The 19094-nt window shown below is 48.0% G+C and overlaps 1 protein-coding gene across 9 annotated transcripts in view; it reads left to right on the forward strand.

Moving 5' to 3' along the window:
- Positions 1-2988: 2988 nt before the first annotated feature.
- LOC116529369 (core histone macro-H2A.1) overlaps positions 2989-19094 on the forward strand; it is a 65476-nt gene continuing 49370 nt past the window's right edge. For 4 of the 9 annotated variants that reach the window (XM_032247273.1, XM_032247594.1, XM_032247514.1 and 1 more), the window contains exons 1-2: positions 2989-3261; positions 13487-13691. In XM_032247273.1, coding sequence (XP_032103164.1) covers positions 13520-13691 — 172 coding nt within the window. In that variant the 5' untranslated portion in view covers positions 2989-3261; positions 13487-13519. Of the gene's footprint in view, positions 3273-4171; positions 4188-13486; positions 13692-19094 lie in introns of those variants that run through there. The other 5 variants (XM_032247194.1, XM_032247584.1, XM_032247435.1 and 2 more) reach the window with 2 other exon arrangements.

Here is a 19094-nt window from a genome sequence, read left to right on the forward strand (position 1 = left end):
ATGGCTAAAGGACCCAGACAAAATATAAAATAGGCCAATGGATTTTAATGTATTAACTGAGTTAAAAAGTTTATTGATTTTTTTTTTTCAGGTTTTACATTGCACTTAACCTTTAAGAAGCTACTCCTTCTTGCATTTTGGCGTAGGGGAAAAGAAGGACATCTGTAATTGTCTGAAAAGGTGATTGAAATCCTCTATTCTTTCCCATATACATATCTACATAAGCCTGAATTTTCTATGCATATTTCAAACAAAACAACATGTAGTGACCGACTGAATGCAGGAAGCGACAAGAAACCAGCTATCTTCTATTACACCAGACATTAAGGAGGTGTGCAAAATTGTAAAACAATGCCACTCTTCCCATTATTTTTGTTTGAAAAATACATTATTTATGTAACATAACTTGTTTACATGTTAACATTTTTTAAATAAATATTCACATTTTCTCAGTTTTTATTTCTAATAAAGCAGATATTGACAGATGTAACCTGTAAAACAAAACCTCTTCAGGGTTCTCAATAATTTTTAAGAGGGTCAAGGGAAACCCAAACAGTTCCAGTAATGTTATTGTAGAATAACTACCCGGTAAAATGCTCATAAAGCACCATTAAGTTTAAAATGCAGGTGGCAATCACTAAACAGAGTAGAAACTCTGTATGTTTAATATGAAATAGATATAAAGGCTGGAATGGGAGCAGCCTGTTCCCCTAGCAATGAACATAGATTGATTTTTAATTTTTGAGCATTTTTATTTTCCATATTTTCAGAGTGAGCATACTTTTTTTTTGTAATTGGGAAAATAAAAACCTTTAAAAGAAGAAGCAGCAATAGCAGCAGCAGCTGGTATACTTCTCTGAGCCAGATTAGGGGAGGGGACAGGTCACTGAAGTGGAAGAACAGGAACTACCAAGTGCAGGAGGGAAAGGGGAGAGAAGGTGGAGGCTTCTGGAGAAGGGTGAGGTCAGAGCTGCTGCATTGAACAGCTCCAGAGGAAGAAGTTCCTAGTATGTTTTATGAGAATGGCATGCTGTGGAGGGGCATGGAGGTGGAGGCGCCCCAAGATCAGCTCTTGGAGGAGTGTAGACTTTAACTTCACCTGGTGGTCTCTCAAGAACTGAAAGTCCTTGCCCAAGGAACTAGAGAAGGATCGAACCACAAGGTGGGGCATGGGGTAAGGGTCTCTGCACCTTTCCTGACATCCCTTCCCTAGGAAATCCTCATATATCCATAATGCTTTGTTTTGGGACCAGAAGCATCATAAGCGTCATAATTTTTCCAGCTTCATCTCCTGTTACTTTCCCCTTCACCCATTCACTCATTTGGGAAACTCGTATCTGCTACCATGAGCTTGATGTGATCAGTGGTACTATTAATAGACGTAACTTTCTAATATCGTACAATGGAATGTGTTTACATTTGGAAAATCCGTATAAATCAGTGAACTGATATTTCGCAAATGACCAATGTATGATTTTACCAAATCATGCATGGCTAAAGGACATAGTCAAGATATAAAATAGGCCAATGGATTTTAATGTATTAACTGAATTCAAAGTTAAGACATAGTCATAGTTAGAGACATAGTCAAAAGTTAAGACGTAAGTCATAGTCAAGATACTCGCTGTGTCTCAACTATTTTGAACACACTCCTACTCCTAGACTTTGCACTTGCTATTCCTTATGCTTGGAGCAATTCTTCCCCAGGTATCCCACAAGCCTTGCTCCCTCACTTTCTTCAGTCCTTTGCTTTAAATTTTGACTGATCGGAGAGGGCTTCTCTTATAATAGAGCCTCTCATCTCACACTCTTATCTCACACTTCCTATTCCCCTTCTCCGCCTTATTTTTCTCCACCGCATCACGACCCTCTGACATATCCTCCCTTTTGTTTTTCTTTCCCCCACTAGACTGCAAACTCCAGGAGGATAGATATTTCTGCCTGTTCTCTTGGGTGCTTCATACCCAGTACCCAAATTGATGCATGACACAAAATACGTTCTCAGTACTTAATTGAATTAACGAATGCATGATTGGCAAGTATTGGACATTGTTTTGCAAACTTTTAAAGTAAGGGGTAAAGGAACCAGGTGAGGTGGAGGTTACCGCCACTGCCATTCCCAAGCAACCTGAGGACTAGGGGTCTCTAATTACCTCCATAATCCCCAGCAGCGGCACTTTAAACTTCACATCAACCCTAAGGGATGTGTATTACTATCCAGATTTAGTTCACAGCTGGGTGGAGAAGTGGCTTCCTGCTCCACACTTTGGAGGGAGGGGAGTAGAGGGACGACCACTGTTTAAGTAGCCCGGATGGGGCACCAACGTTTTCAGGCGGTAAGCCAATTTAGGAAGGCTTGGCGGGCTTTGTGGCGGCCCCTCCTCTTTCTGCCAGTCCGTGGTTTTTTAAAAAAACGTGTATGATGATAAAGAATCACTGTTTATATTAGGAATTCCCAACTTGGGTCCGAAAGCGAACTTTTGCTGAAGCGAAGTAGGAAACCGCTTCCAGGCGCAAGGCAGGTTCCAGATTTCGGGGTGATGGGGGTTAAATGAAGAACCCCAGGGGAGCCGGGTGCGCAGTAACTGATCTTGGGGCAGACATCGCTTGGGGGTGGCCTGTATCTAAAGACAGCGGGGCCTCTGAGGCGGGGATGGGAGGATTGGCATTGACTGGGGAGGGAAGAAGGATCGCGATCCCGGGTAACCGCCGTCGTGCCTCCTCACTGAGTTAGTGGGAAGGTTCCTAACGATGCGGTGGCGGCGACAGTCCCGTGCTCAGGGCCAGGCACACAGCAGGCGCTCACTCGAGACGTAGAGGCTGGGACGCGCCCTGGAGAAGCGCCTCTCGAGGGAAGAACTTGGCCCTTCCCAAGGACTGGGCTCTGGGTGCCCCAGGGGTCACGGGTTGGACCTCGCGTCCGGGGCGCGGGCGGGTGCTTGGGCGCGCAGCGGCCGGCGTCAGTGGGCAGGGCGCGGGCCCGGGGTCAAGGCCGGAGCGCCGGGCGGCGCGGGCGCGGAGGCCGGACGCGCGGGGCAGAGATGGGATGTGACGAGCAGCGCGCTGTGCATTGTGGGAAGCCGGCCGCGAGGACTGGTTCCAGTTCACTCGGCAGCGGCGCCGGGCGGAGGGGGCGAGCGCGGGCCGTGCGGGCGGGAAGCGAAGAGGCGGGCGGGCCAGCGAGGAGCGCAGAGAGAAAAGGCGCGAGCGGCCGGGAGGGCTCAAGCCGAGACACCTTGCAGCTGCCGCTGCCGCCGCCGCGTAAGTGCCGCGGGGGCCCCCTTGCCGCACGCCCTGTCCCCGCCGCTTGGGTCCGGCCGCGAGTGCCGGGGAGCGGCCCGGCCTGCGCACACCCAGGTGTCGCTCGGCCGGGCTCGGGCCGCCCGGCTCCTCGCGGCCCACGCCGGGTCCTCGCGCGCGCACGACGCCCTCCTAGGCCCTGCCGGGCGGCGCGGGATTCCCTTTGGTTTTGTTCAAAAAATAAACCCGGAAACCAACTTCTCTTCGAAACACATCCCCTGCCCGCGCCTGGGCGCTTTTGTGGGGAAAAGGCAGTGCTGGCGCCTCCCCTGGCGACCCTTCCTGGGGCGGGTGCACGGGCCGGGCCCACGGGCCGGGCCCGAGGCCGCAGGAGGCCCGGCTACGCTGGCTGGCTGGCCGGCCGGCCGGCCTGGGCCTGGGCGCCCGGGAGCTGCTGTGCGCGGAGTTGTACTTGGTGAGGCTCCCGCCGGCCCGCGAGTTGCTGGCCAGGGCACAATAAGTCGGGCCCGAACCTTGGGGGACTGAGGGGTAGGCGTCTGGCTCGCTATCTGTAGGGAAGGTAGGGCGGGAGCTGCTCACGGGACTGAAGCCGGGCTGCAACGGGGACCGGGTCGGGGAGGTGGTACAAGGATGGGTTGGAGAAGGGGCCACGGGAACCCCCGCTGCTCCCGATGGTCTCGGTATCAGCCTTTTGTTTGCTTTGTGGTAGGAAGGGTTTTGTTTTGTTTTGTTTTTTAAGGTAACTCCGGAAGGCTGTAGGCTTCCCTGGGTGGAGAAAGCCAGCAGGAAAGAGCCTCGCTGGGGGTGGGGTGGAGTGGGGAGGTGAGTGCGCAGGATGCTGCTGGCAGTGTCACCTGACAACAGGTGTGCGACATGGCGCTCCCCACCCCCACTTCTGCAGGGGCCACAGATCACTCAAGGAGCTGGTCAGTACCTTGCTTGAAAGCTTCTTTTAGACAAGATGTTAGGGGAAATGTTTCTGAGTTTGAAAGTGAGAGACTTCTGTACAAACAACTGGGACAAACCTTGAATTTGACAATTACGGTGACTATAAAGTCCTTGTAAGATTTTAATGACCCAGTAAACAGCACATAAGAATAGACAAAGGGGGCACTCCTGCTAGCTTCCCTCTTTTCCTCCACCTTTGTGGTTTGAGGTTTTACCGTTAAAGTGAGGGGGAGTGCTTTGTTCCGAAGCTCCCTGCTCCAGGGAGTCGGGCATTTTTTAACAGTCTTAGGTTTGAGTGGGAGACTCAAGTTGTAAATTAGGTGGAATTCACCTACTGCAGGCCAACGTTAGGCTACTAGCCTGCTGTCAGAAGTGTTAACTCTGAATAGACACCTCATGCCTGCAACTGGAATTAATACCCTTTGTACACATTTAAACAAAGTTGGGCAGCAGCATCTCGGTCTTGCACAAGAGACTCTCCGATGAGGAAGCATATGTTTTTAAACTTACTTTTTCTTAAACACAACAACAAAACTCTTGAAAGACTTCAAATTCTCCCCCCTTCTAGTTTTACAAGGAGAGAGAAATCGCTCCAGTCTGTTCTTTGGTTTTGATCTGTTACCATTGTTAATGCTGATCCCTGGATAAGGCATTAAGAGGGGTGTGTAAATGAAAGTTGTTTGAGGTGAGGCCTTTAGAAGGAGGCATAATTTAACTCACATTTTATTAAACTTTGAGAATTGTCTGGAACTTCACATGTGGCATTCTAATACGCAGCCATGCCACTGGTTTAGTTTTTACCAAATGGGCCAGTGTCAGGGAGTGGTGCATCTCCATCTGCTGTTTCTTCTGGTGCCTGAGAGAGGAGAACTTGAGGAGCGCCTCTCCTTCCTTCCCCCATTGAGAAGCTCAGAGTGCATGTGTTCTGGGACCTGCCTTCAGAGCCAATGCAGCCCCAAGTCACCTAAAGGAGATTTATTTAAAAGCATAAACTGGAAACCTCAAGCTGAAGAACCCAACAAGGCTCTCTTTGTGGTGTTCATCAGAATTGCAACAGCCTCTGGTTCTAATTTGAGTCTCCCCAAGGATTTGTGACAGGCTTTTCAGAGCCCCATTCCCAGAACATGGGCTAGGAAGGGGCAGAGTGAGTGATGCTCAGATCTGTCTGTGGGTTCTTTCCACATTCTGTAGATTTAGAGGTCTATTGGACCCTGCCCCAGCGATTACAGATGAACCTGAGTGAGTCAACCCTTCATTCCTAAGAGTTGTATAGCTTGTTTGCTTGGACCAAACCTGTCAGGTCAGTGTCTCACAGTCTTTCCATAAATATTTCCTGAGAATTAGCGCCTGTTCAGGCACTGGGGACACAGCCATGATTAAGAAATGCCTAGCCCCTGCCCTGGGGGAGCTGACGTTAGAGAGAAGGCAGGCAAGTGGCTGTTGTGAGGTCAATGCAGAAGGCCCCAAGTAGCCCCCAGCAGGGACAGTAACCTAGCCAGGAGTGAGCCCTTATCTGACATGGAAAGGTCAAGTAGGAGTTGGCTGGGCAAAGGAGGGCAGGTGGGGACAAGTGTTTGAGGCCTGGGGAACCACATGTGTGCAACTTAGAAGAAAAGGACAGAGGTTACATGGGGAACTGCCAGAGGCTCGGGATGACTAAGTCCTGGTGGGGAGTCAGATGAGGCTTCAGGGAGGGACAAACAGGACAAATTACAAAGGATCCTGGGCAGACCCACACTGTATCCTAAGAGCAATAAGAATCGCTGAAGGGTTCTAAGCCTGAGAGAGACAGGATCAGGTGTTCTTTTTATTCTTATTGAGAACACGTCTACTCAATAAATACTGAGTGGATTCTACATGCGAAGCCTGATCAGAGTCCTGCCCTCTGAAGCCCACACTTTTAACTTTTCTCTAAATGGCCTTATATTAGACTGGTTGGTTATCTGAGAGTTTGGCACAACCTTTAAAAGAGAGAGGAATATGTAGGAAAGTGTTTTTGTAAAGTAGGCAGGCAGTGACTTGCTGTTAAAATGTAGAAAGCTGCACAGTTCCTTCAGTGCATCTCTGGGAAGCACATCAAGGAATGGGTTTGCAGAGGTGAAATTTCAACCCCAGACTGGCTTCCCCAAAACTATCTCTTGCCTGTGGTGAATGACAGTTGTGTTTGTGTTTTGTTTCTCCCTGCCACTGAAAATCTAACACAGGAGTAAGGCAGGTCTGCTGGAACAAAATACATGGCTTACAATTTATTTACTATCTCAGTTGGTCTGTCTCTTCTGTTTGCAATCCCTTAGTTCACTGAGAGTGGACTGCAGGTTCTTTAATCATCTGGCTCACTTTATGATGTGGTGTTTTATGAATGGAGAAAGATATTTTTCCTGATTGGCTAGAGTACAAGAACAGGTCTCTGATCCAAGCCAATCAGAGTGCAGCTTGTGAACCCCAGCTCTGTGAGCAATGGTTGTGTAGTATATCCACATGCCTCTGGGGACATGACAGCGGTTGACACCGTTAATCATTTGATGCCATAGGGAAAAGAATGCTGTAAACAGGATTAGTGTCCTGCCCTTCAGAATTAAGTGTCTCAGGTTTGCCTTTGTGATTGGAGTTGATGGGAAGGTGACAAATGCATGTGGATATGCAGGCATTTATACAGCTGCCAGAACAGATGGGGCAGTTCTTTCTCAACAGTGATTTAAGCACTGATAGCTCAGGCTCCTCTATTCTCAGGGGCTGAAGATAGGGCTCTTTGACAAGCAACTCCCCAGCAGTTCTAATCAATATTGCATGGGATCAATATGCATGTATTCATTGCTTAGATAATAAAATACTTCATGATTAACTATTCCAGTGGTTTCATGAGTTTCCTGATTGTTTAAGGGTTTCCTGTACTGAAACTTTAACAGGAGTCAGTCTCTTATAGGTGTGAGGAAGGTAAGTATTTTCTTGCAGTCTAGGATACTGAGCCAGAGGCAGGAAGAGAGGTCACTGGAACCATAGAAGTGTCACAGAGTCATAAGGCCTCTGTGTGATCTATGCCCAACTGTCAGGGCAACTGGAGTGTTCCTTTCCTGAGAATCCCCAAGGTAGTTCCACAAGCTCCCTGAATTTTGAGTGTCTGGGCTCCCATAGGGATTTTGCTAAGTGTATGTACATGAATGGCCCAAGAGAAGGTCCCTGATTGGTGTCCCACTAGCCATAGCTCCAAGTCCTGTGGCCTTTGGAAATGCTGTCCTCTTCTTTCTCAAGGGAACCCCATCTACTGTCAGTGCCAACGAATCAGCTACCGTGTAGCCAGCATTTGAGTGTCTACCAGGTGCCAGACAGGGTAGTGGGTGCTTGGAGATACAGTTATGTGCAGAGCAAATTGGTTCATTTCATCAAAACAGACAGGTACACAGGCAAGGACGATACAGTGAACTGAGTGTTAAGAATGGGATAGCTGGTTTCAGAATTTATGTGTAAATGGGATCTAGAGTGGCTGGCAATCATGATGGAAGGAAGGGCTGGAAACTGCACTTGCATAGTACTATACATAACACTGAGAAGAATAATTGAGTATATTAAAGAATAGGGGCAGGCTGAGGGAGATTGTGAGGCACTTTTAGCTAGGCCCTGGGGCTGCAGCTGACATATCCATTGAGGGAACTGAGAGGGAGAGATTCATCCTGGTGGATCTCTGGTTGCTGCAAATAGAGATGGGTTGGAGGTCAGCAGGGCCTGTGCACAAGGTTGGAGTCTGGACATGCAGCTGCCCCAAACTAGACTGACTGACAGAAGGCATGAGCACGGCAGGAATGCAGAGGAAGGAGCACCTTGATGGACCATCGCCAGAGAAGGCATTGGGACCACTAGGCAGGATTACCCTAGACAAAGGGCTACAGCAGTGTCCAGACTGAGCATGCTGGATGTGCTGAAAGTGCCAAAGGGAATGAGGGTGTTTTGCAGTGCAGGGAGCAGTAGCCTGTTAGGATGCCTGCTGGGGAGGGATAGGAGGGTGTGGCAGGGCCTCCATGGTACTTTGGTTCCTTGCCCCTACTGCCCCTCCTAGTAGTACACAGCTTATTGTTCTCATGTTCACCTTATTTATGGGGTCTACATAGCCAGCCTTCTAATTAGCCCTGTGCTACAAGAACAGACTGCGTTGTTCCATTCACATCTTGATTGCTGAGGGGACTGTGGTCAAACTCTTGCTTCTCATTCTAGTCTAACTCATCTCTCCATACAGCTCCTCTACAAAAGTTTGTCTTTGGGTAAGCTTTGAGGTTCTGTAAACAAGGTTAATGTTTATTGTGATTGATTTGTAATTGGAGGAGTTGCAGAAATAAAGACCACAGAGATCCCTTCAGGATCAACCACAGAATCTTCATTTTCTACCCTGATAACAGCCAAAAGGGCAGTCAAGCTAGTCCTCAGTTGCCTGAGGACCTATCACTGTCTTCAAAGCATGCAGAGCCATCAACATTAGTGAAGCCTCCTGGTTTACTGAAGGAAGAACACATCTTTGTCAGTTTGACCAGATAGTATAGCTGTCTCCTGTGACCATCTTCACTGCCCTGCAGAGATGCTGAGTGCTTAGGAAGCTGCTTTGTCCATGATGTAGGGCTACCTATTTCTCAGACCAGGCTGGATGCAGAATATGGGTCAAACAGGGTCCAACGGGTTTTGGCTGGTCACTCATTCTGGCGTTAGGGTCAGTGTTCAGATTGGTTTGTTGTGTGACAGAGACTGGTTGTTTCCTTCTTTCTTCTGAGTAAATAGCCAGAGTACATTTCCCAAACGCTCTTGCAATTAGCTGTGGCCACATGAATGAATTCTAGTTGATGGATCATGATCAGAAGTGATGTGCCCCACCTCAAGTCTGGCCCCTTAAAACCCTCATAGACTGTTATCCATGACCTTTTTCTTTCCATGCAACCCTGGGAATCATGCATTGAAGATGTCAGAGTCACAAGATGGGAGGCATCATGAATCACTATATGGAGGAGAAGCACCAGCCAATCACAGAAACCCATTTTGGACTTTTCAGTAGAAGAAATAAGTTGTAGAGACTTATCTGTTACAGCAGCTAGCAGTATCTTCAGTGCAAATGTCCAAGATCTGTTCTGCAAGAGGATGGCCTTTCTTTCATCTTATACAGATTGTTGTTTTTGTTAACTACAGAGCACTTTCTCAGTGAGTGAGCATCAGGCCCTTACATGGATGCTTTGGTTCGCTTCTATCACCAACCCTTTGAGGCCCTTACTAGCATCATCTCCACTTGTAAGATAAGAAAATAGGTTCAGACGGGTTAAATCACTTGCCCAAAAAGACACAGCCAGTAAGTGGCAGAGCCATGGTTATAATCAGGTCAGTCTGGCTTTGGACTTCTAGTTATTAATCATAATGTTCAATTGTCATTGGCCTCATAGTCACTTTCCCCCTCATCATGCGTGCCTGACTGGAGCTTCCCACACCTGCATAGAGCTTGGAAGAGCAGGATGGACCTCGCACATACATGGGTTTATCAGAGACTGCACAACTATGATGTGATTTTCCAGAGGGTATTTTGAAACCCACCACATGTTGCTAGATGTCATGAGCCTTCATAGCTTAGTCAGAATTCTTTCATAGCTGTGGCTGCAGCTTGGGGAACTATAGTTAGAAGTGCAGGAAGAACATGGGGAGGGGTAAAGAACAGAATCTCTGCAAGACAACCCCATTGGTGGGGAGGCTGCTTTATTGGACAGGAGCCTGACTCGAAATGAGAAGTGAAGTTCTTCTGCCAGCAGGGTGGCACCAGAGGAGCTGTGATATTTCAGGCCTTTCTTGGGATGAGTTGACTACAGTGCCTCACATCGAGTGGCTTGCAGTTCAGTCGAGTTGGAGAGGCATGTGCTGGGATATATACCATGGGAACATGGTGCAGTGAGCAATTCTAGGCTGTGGTCACATCCACAAAGTCTCCATGGCAGAGGGAGGCTGTGTCAGTTTAGCAAGTTGACAAGAGGACAAAGGCATTCCAGACAGAAGAACTGCATGTTCAGAGACATCCTTAACACAGTGTGACAGGCTCAGGAAGTCAGGGGTGGCCTGAGGCATATGAGCCAGGGCAGGGGTGGCAGGAAGCAGTGCTGCGGAAGTAGGCTGAAGGATGCTGTTTGTGGCTAGCGTAGGAGCTCAGGCCAATGGGGAATCATCAGAGTGGGCAGAGCTGCCTCTTGTGTCCATGGATAAAGACTGGTGCAGTGAGAATAGGTCAGAAGTAAAGAGACTGAACCAACACAGGGAGGATGAAAAGAAGAGGCCTGAGAGGTTCTGCAGGCGGTTTAGCAGAGCTTGGCTAATGCTTGGGTGCTGTGGGGTGGGCAAAGAAGTTAGGGCCAGGTGACTGCTGCTTGGCTAGCTTGGTACATGGCATTGCCAGTGATGTGGCTGAGAGACCCAGAAGAGTTCAAAGCACCCGTGGGACTTGTAAATGGGCCCTGGCCATCAGTAGTTAGAACAGAGCTCTGAGGCTCAGCAGCCAGGTGTTGCACTGGCATAGAGACCTTGGAGTCACTGGCATATTGATGTAAAGACTCGGGTAGAGTCAGAGAAGGGAAAGACAAGGAGCATCACTTTTAAAGGAGTCAGTGCACCTAGGACCTGCCAGGTCCCTGAGTGCTAACGGCTCCTCCTTGGAGAAGAGCACTGTCCAGTTCCCGCACAGGCAGCCCCAGACGTGCCCAGTGGGTCAGCTGGTGAACAAAGCTGAAGTCTGTGCTCTAGTAGGAAAAAGGGTTGAGCTGCTGTTAATCATCACTGACCACAGGCTTCCCTTGCTTAAAGAGGGGAGATATTCCAATTTAAAAGCTCTTAGTCCAAAGGCATCAGGTTGTTGGTCTGTGAAACACACTTGTAGTAAAGCAAAAGACTGTTCGGAAACCCAATGACAGCTTTCCCTGAAAACACAGGCACATACACATGTACACATACCATTTCCTGCCCAGAGTGAGCACAAGCACCTTTTTGCAGGGAATGTTTTAAAATGAAGCTCATCACAGCAAGGAATGGATCCAACTAATTGTTTCAGAAAAACCTAGACCCTTCTGGGTCTTTCTAGCCCTCAGTGAGCAGTTAAGACTTGGTCACCTTGACAGGGTGCTCATGACAGGGGCCTTTACTCTTCTAACATCACTCCAGAACCAGGGCCTTCACCACAGCAGCCCCAGAGTGCCCAGAATTCTGTCTGCTGCCCTCACAGCCATCTCTGTCAGGCAGATGATTTGAGATGCTCCTGGGGTCAGAGAGCTGTTAAGTGTGGACCATGGCATGTCCTGACACTGTCCCTAGTATAGATGGAGCATCAGAGTATCAGGGACTCCTATTCCTGTGGCCTCCAGTGGTCACAGCATCGACTGCTGAAGCCAGAAGGCCCCAAACCCCATGGAGCCTGACCTCAATTTACCAATACATGGGAGACCTGCCCAATTGTTCAGTGAGCATGCATGTTTGTAGGACTTTAGGGGGCTCTAGAACAGGCCAAGTCCCCTCATTTACCCTTTCCCAGCACCCAACACTGGCCCTTTGAAGCGTACATCACATTTATCTTTTAAATGACTAGGGGGTTATTTATTGTCTTTTTTCCCACCAGTTCCGCAGGGACCACATCTGCCCGGCAGAGTTCCTGAAGTGAATGCATAAATGAACAGGATGCTCTTAGTAAACATTTGAGAACTTAGGTGGCACTACATTAGGAATACAGTTAGGGGCACCCCTCCACCTGCCTGAAGTCTGATGGGAGAATGGGCCCATGTACATTGATGCTGTGGTGTGCAGCACATGGGGCCCTGAGGATGGAACGGCCAGATCCCAACATTTGGGAAGACTGGCAGAGGACAGAGGCAAGCGTGAGGGATAATGGAGGTCCCAGACAAAGGGAATAGCCACTGCCTAGGCAGGGAGAAAAGAAGTGGAGGAGCATTTGGGGGGAACCTTGTCTGGCTCCCTGTGTTCAAGTTTAGACCACAAGGGGCCCAAGGCAAAAATGGACAGGTGTGCCAGGCCTAGATTTCTAGGGCATTTTGTGGCAGGCGAACAGTCCTGGTTGTGTCTTGAAAGTTGTGGCAGCCACAGAAAGCTTTCAGGCCAGGGCATGTTCAGTTGTATGTGTACCCAGATTGCCCCACCCATGGGGTAGAGGGTGGATTAGAGGAGAGGGAGCTGTGGTATGGAGACATTCTCAGGAGACATTTGTGACCACTTGATTAAAATAGTGATGACCAGGATCTCATCCTGGGGGTGGAGATAAAGAGCTCACAAGAGGTGTAGAGGAGGGCTTTCCTCTTGACTGGGTAGCTGTTTGGATGGGGACTGGAAGCAAGGAAGGAAAAACACCTCTCTCTCTTCTCTAAAGATTGGCCCATCTGGCAGAGTGGAAGTGTTCAGGTTGCCTCTTACTGCAACCTGGCTGTATACTGTACTGACTCCTGTAAGGTGTTCTTGCCTCTCACAGATAAAGAATCATAAGATAGGCCAGGTGCAGTGGCACATGCCTATAATCCCAGCACTTTGGGAGGCTGAGGCAGGTGGATCACAAGGTCAACAGATCAAGACCATCTTGGCCAACATGGTGACACATCGTCTCTACGAAAAATACAAAAATGAGCTGAATGTGGTGGCATGCACCTGTAGTCGCAGCTACTCAGGAGGCTGAGGAAGGAGAATCGCATGAACCCAGTTGGTGGAGGTTGCAGTGAGCCAAGATCACGCCACTGTACTCCAGCCTGGTGACAGAGCGAGATTCCATCTCAAAAAAAAAAAGAAGAAGAATGATAAGATAGAGATACTGCTTTCATCAGAGAATCTAGGTACCTGCCTTTACATCATCTTTCTAGGGGCAAGTGTCATAGTTTTCTTTTATTAAGCCTTCTATAAATTTATCAGCCCTGGTCTCAAGTGTATGAAAATGCAATTATTAAACAAGTGTATAGAATGTGGCCAAGAAATCCCATTTTCGTTTTGATCATGTGGCATAATGGCAAGGCACTTAAGAGCAGTCATTGTCAGTGTAACATTTAAATAGAAGTGGCCAATAAAATCAATGTCATGGTATAAATTATGCAGAGCCAAGCCTTTCCCTTCACAGATCAAACTGTTCCAGCAGAGTGCATCATGTGGACTTGGAGGGCCACACAGCTGCAGGCAGTGGCATCTGCAGGCAGACCTCATTCCTTCCAGGGGACCGGCATGTACCTGGAAAGGGGACACGTGCTGTCCCCGGCTACCCTGACCAGTGTGCCTCTTGCCTTCACAGTGTGCTCACTGATCCGCCTCCAAGATCACCGTCATGTCGAGCCGCGGTGGGAAGAAGAAGTCCACCAAGACGTCCCGGTCTGCCAAAGCAGGAGTCATCTTTCCCGTGGGGCGGATGCTGCGGTACATCAAGAAAGGCCACCCCAAATACAGAATTGGAGTAGGGGCACCAGTGTACATGGCTGCCGTCCTGGAATACCTGACAGGTGAGTGTGCCTGAGTCAACCTGGACAGTTCTTATAGTTCTCCAAAGACCACTTTTGTTTCTTTTATTTTGAAATATCTCAAACCTGCAGAAAAGTTACAAGAAGAATACAAGGAACATTTTCACCTAGATTTTCTAGTTGTTAACATCTTGCCTCATCTACTTTATCTCCCCTCACTTGTGTGTGTGCATGCGGGCATACGTGTGGATATTTCTGTATTTATTTTTGGCTGTTATATAGTCCATTTTGAAATTTCCTCAGTTGTCCCAATAATGTCCTTGATAATTTTGTTTGTTTTCTTTCCTGATCCAGGATCCATTTCAGGATCATACATTGCATTTGACTGCCAGTTTGTTAGTCTTATTTAATTTTGAACAGCTCTCCAGTTTTTAAAACCGTCTTTCATGGCATTGATACTTTTGAAGAGTCCAGGCTAGTTGTTTGGCAGAATGTCCTCCAGTCTGGGTTGGTTTTAGGATTAGATGTAGGATGAGCATTTTCTTAGGAGAATGGTATCAGAGATGCTACCATCTCTGTGCGTCATGTCTGGAGGCATCTGACTTGGTTTGTCCCATCACTGGTGATGTTCCGCTTGTTCATTCAGTTAAGGTGGTATCTGCTGGATTTCTATACATCCTGGACTGTGATATTTCACCCAGTGACTTCAGCAATCCTTGATGATTTTACCTGAATCTGTTATTACAGTGGTGGTTATAAAATAGTGGGTTTTTTTTTTTTTCATTTCTTGGTGGTTATAAAATAGTGATTTCAAAAATTTCTTTTATTTCTGTATTTCTTAGTTGGCATTCTTCTGTAATAAAAGCTTTCCCTGTGCCCTTCCTTTTCTTTTTTTTTTTTTTTTTTTTTTTTTTGTTTTTTGAACTATAAATGTTGGTTCACAGATTTTTTAAAATTTAGTAAGTTATTACTAACTTTAATGCTTACATTACCTCAAATTTGATCTTCAAGCTGGTTCTGATGTCCTTTTGTCATGTCTCCATCAATTTCCATATATTTCCTTGCCTTCTAAAACAGTAAGATATTCCAACCTCACCCTGGACTTCCCTTGCCCCAGTGTTGGACTCAGCCATCTCTCCAAGGGGTCCTTGGTCCTGTTCACAGATACAATTTTATTTGTGATTTCATAGCACTTGTGGGAAGCCAGCTGGGAAGGGAGGGAGACTACCCCCATTTTTAGTGATGGAAAAACCAGGCCTCAAAGCATAAAGGACTTTTCTGGGGTTTGTGTACAACCTGTAAGTGGTTGAGAAGGGACCCAAATCCTGCTGTCCTGTGGTAATGCTTTTACTATGTATTGCTTGAGACGTGATCAGGTGGGTCAGTAGGTGCCAGGAAAGAGTACTCTGATTCTTGCAGCCACCTCTGCTACAGCCAGAAAGGGGCAACTCAGCAAGACAGGGTGCTTCTCCCAAAGTGATACATCCAGGCAGCGGAAGAGCTGGGTTGCTTCGTGCACTCCCAGCTCTCTCAGTAAGGCAAGGTCAAGGGTTTCCCCATAGCAAACACAGTCATCAGGAAGGTAAAGTTTTTGTGTTCTGTTGAAGGCATCTGGGCATGAAACGTAATAGTGTTAGATTTAAGAATTTGTACATATTTTGGGACTTTTGACTTTCTGCTTAGCAAACACTTATAGGTGGCAGGCCTGCTAATGTGAGCTAAGCATGATTTTTCAGTGTGGATGAGGAAACAAGCCCAGAACTTAGGCGACACACACAGGAAAGCTATGTATAACATTGGCAGCCAGCCAGAGAGACTGGGAGAAGTTGCTAGATAGGAAGCAGAAGACATTCTAGTTCTTGCCTGGTTAGTGTACATGCTGTGTGACCTAAAGGGAGTCACCTAACTTCTCCGGACCCCAATTTTCTTACAACTCAAATGGAGTCAACTGTCCCTACTCCAACTCCAGGATGCTGTGAGGGCCAAAGGGGCTTTGAGCATAATGGGAAAGCTAATGTGCTACACAAACCCAGGCAGCCCCTGGCTCCCAAATGCCATGATGCCTGTTCCTGAGGTGAAAGGCACTATCATTAGGTCAAGTACGACCTCAGTTTCATTTCTTCCATCTAGCTTTCTCTTCTTTTTTGGAGTGCATGATGGGGGAATACCATTGCTTTGTCATATCGTGGCAACTACTACCTGTGCTGCACATACATCTGTGGTTTCCTGGTCTGGGCATGGCTAGTTTTGAATCTGAGCCCAGTGCTCCTGAGGTGTATGCCAGCGGTCCATTCTCATGAGGGCTAAAGACCTTGACTCAGTGGCTCACACATCTATCATCCATATCCCCAGCTATCATGGGTATTGGGAGAGGTCACAGCAGGGCATGAGACTGGCCAGGATAGCCCATCCTTATCACTGGAAAAGTAGCTCAGAGCAGATCCTTACTCTGGCATCAGCCACATCAGCTCTCGTATCTTAAAAAATAATGTGTATTTTTAAGTTTTATGAAGACTTTCCAGCAGGTCTATACTTGGCTGAATCTGAGGCATTTCCTCTGCCTGCATGTGGCACTGAGACATGGGCATGATCATGCCTGCCCCAACATGGAGTCAGGTTCAACTGACCTCAGGAGGATGTCCTGAGCAGTTAGTACTGTGCCTAGTCACTGCTTGGTCACTTCTGTCCTGTTTCATGATGGGAGAGGAGCCAAATTCTGTGGCCATATCTAGTGAGAATACTGCTCTATTCCACCCCTCAGATCAGTCTACACACCCGCACTGACTGTCCTCAGAAGGTGGCCAGCCCTTAGCCTATTGGGCGGAGTTGTGGGAGCACATGGATGTTAGACATTCTGGGTATCTGCCCACTTAGAACTTTGTTGGCCCTTGAGTGAGAAGGAAATGAATCCAGGCCCTCTTTCTGCTCTGCTCTTCAGTTTTGTTTCCCTAGAGGCCTCTTCTCATTCACTCCACATGCTGTCTGCCAGGCACCAGGCTAGGCTGTGTGTGAGAGCACAGGAATAACCAGAGCAGAGTGATCTCTGCTTTGTGGAGCTCACACTCTTGTCTGGAAAAGAGACAGCCAGCCAATCTAGTCAGTTTAGAGACTGAAAGTGCTGTGAGGAGTGAAAGCAGGTCAAAGGAGGGCCCAGGCTTCTGGGGGGCTTGGAGATGAGCTGGCCAAGGAAGGCTTCTCTGAGGAGGAGAAATCAGCTGAGACCTGAGAGGTGCCAGCCAGCCCTGCAAGAAGTGGGAGAGGGGCTCTGGCAACCACTTACCTGTCTTGATGTGCCTGCTGGGTGCCAAGTCAGCCCCTTTCCAGAACATAGGGAAGCTACAGAGAGAGGTTCGAGAAGCTAGAGTACCAGATTTCTGGCAGCTTAGGGTCTGGTCAAGGATGTGACCCCAACATTGTGCTCCAACACAAGGCAGACATCTGAGGGAAGTCCCACCCACTCAAGCTCTCCTTGCTGAGAGCTGTGATGTGCCTGGCATAGCTACACACCAACTCATCTCCACCCCCAAAGTGCTTCCAGTCCAGACATGGGTATAGGCAAGGGAAAGGCTGTGATGATGCAGGACCACCCATGCTGCAAGCAGGGAACAGGATTGCAAGTGGGTTTCTGGAGAATGCTTCTTAATGAGTTACCAGAGCTGCCCTGCTTGTTTAGGTGTCACCTGAAGTCCCTAAGAAGGGATTGTTTTCTTCTCTGTGCGCAGCCCAGATTCTTACAGGTGGCATCAACAATTGCAGGCATGGTGATGGGGTGTGCCACATGGATGCCCATTTGAAGTAGCTAGGCCAGGCCTCCTACCTTCCAAAGGTACCTGTGGGAGAGATGGGAGGGGTCTGGATGCTCAGGAATTGCTAAGAGGACTGCTGAGCTGCAGGGCCAACCTAAGACTAGGTGCTTCTCAAGCAGGGAGCTGACTTCTCCTAGGTGACCAGCTCTGGGGACCACTTGGGGTCCACTGTGTTCTAGAACTGGGCAGTTTAGAGTATGGGCACTGGTGCCAGAGCTGCCACTTCTTACTTGTGGCTTAGGCAAGTCACTTACATCTCCATGCTACGGTTTTATACTCTGTAAAATGAGGATCACAGTAGCTGTCTCACAGGGTTTCTTAGGAGAACATACATGCGAAGTCCTTATTCCATGCCTGCACATCATAAGTGCCCAGACGTTAACTATTTCTAAGATTAGGGGTAAAGTATGAGAGAGGAAGGGAGTCTACAGTAATCCTGTTCCTTTTCTTGTCTCCTGTCAATGACTACAGCCTCCATACTCCTCTAATAGACACCCAGCGTCCTCTGATAGCAGATGCACCAGTTTGAAGCTGCCTGTAGGTACTTGGCCAATCCTTGTGAAGTTTATGGAGCCAGCTCCTGACCTGGGGAAGAAGCAGGGTCCTATGAGTGATCTTATAGCCACTTTACTGACTGGATGAGGCCAGTCCTTGGGCTTGACTACATCCTGAAATAAAACCCCAAGGATTGATGGTTGTTAGAAATATATCTTGCCATCTGGTTTTGGCTAACAATGTGATTGTCCTCATCCTGAGTTTTGGCTTGTTTGACTTCCAGCCTCTAACTCAGGTCAGATGTTGCATATCCCTTTGGTGGTAGTCATTGGGCCACAACCCATCCCTGCCCCATCTCCTAGAAGTAGAGAGAGCCCACTCCTGTCAGCAGCATATCCTGTTACACTGATAGTCATTTCAGCCAGCATCCATCTCATTTGGCATTTCTCATGTGGGACGCAATCCTACAAGCTTAGAAGATTGAGGTAGACAGAGCCTGCAGCTGGCTTTGTCACTTACCTTGAAAATAAGTCCCAAACCTCTTTACCACCTTCCTATCCAGGACACTGCAGTGTATCCTGGACTCAGACAGCTAAAAATTGAGCAGGAAGAAGAGGACAGTCAGGCTTGGCTCTTTGATGCTCCAAGGCCCTAGGAGCCCCCACGTCCTTGCTTGTTTGCATGAGTGCACCTCCATTAGACTAACTGAAACATCAGGCCAGAACCCAGCTAATGCTTGCTAGTACCTTCTTGGACATTTGTTGTGTTCTGCAAAGCCCCTCCCTTACTCTGTTTTTCTTAAATTAAAAAACACACACACACACACACACACACACACACACACACACACACACACACACACACACACGAAAGGGAAGATTAAGAATTTTAAGGAGCCATGGGGTTACGGCTAGAGAAAAAAACACTGAAGTTGAAACTCCAGTGGGAACTCAGAGTGTGCAGAGCATATTTAAGTGTATGTTCCCTTTTCTGGTTATGTGAGTAATTTGTTTGAAAATTAAGAAACTAAAACTCAGCCGGGCGTGGTGGCTCAAGCCTGTAATCCCAGCACTTTGGCAGGCCGAGGCGGGTGGATCACGAGGTCAAGAGATCGAGACCATCCTGGTCAACATGGTGAAACCCC

Source organism: Sapajus apella, unplaced genomic scaffold (genome assembly GCF_009761245.1).
Source record: "Sapajus apella isolate SASKATOON/1434 unplaced genomic scaffold, GSC_monkey_1.0 scaffold1, whole genome shotgun sequence".
In the NCBI taxonomy this organism is placed as follows: Eukaryota; Metazoa; Chordata; class Mammalia; order Primates; family Cebidae; genus Sapajus; species Sapajus apella.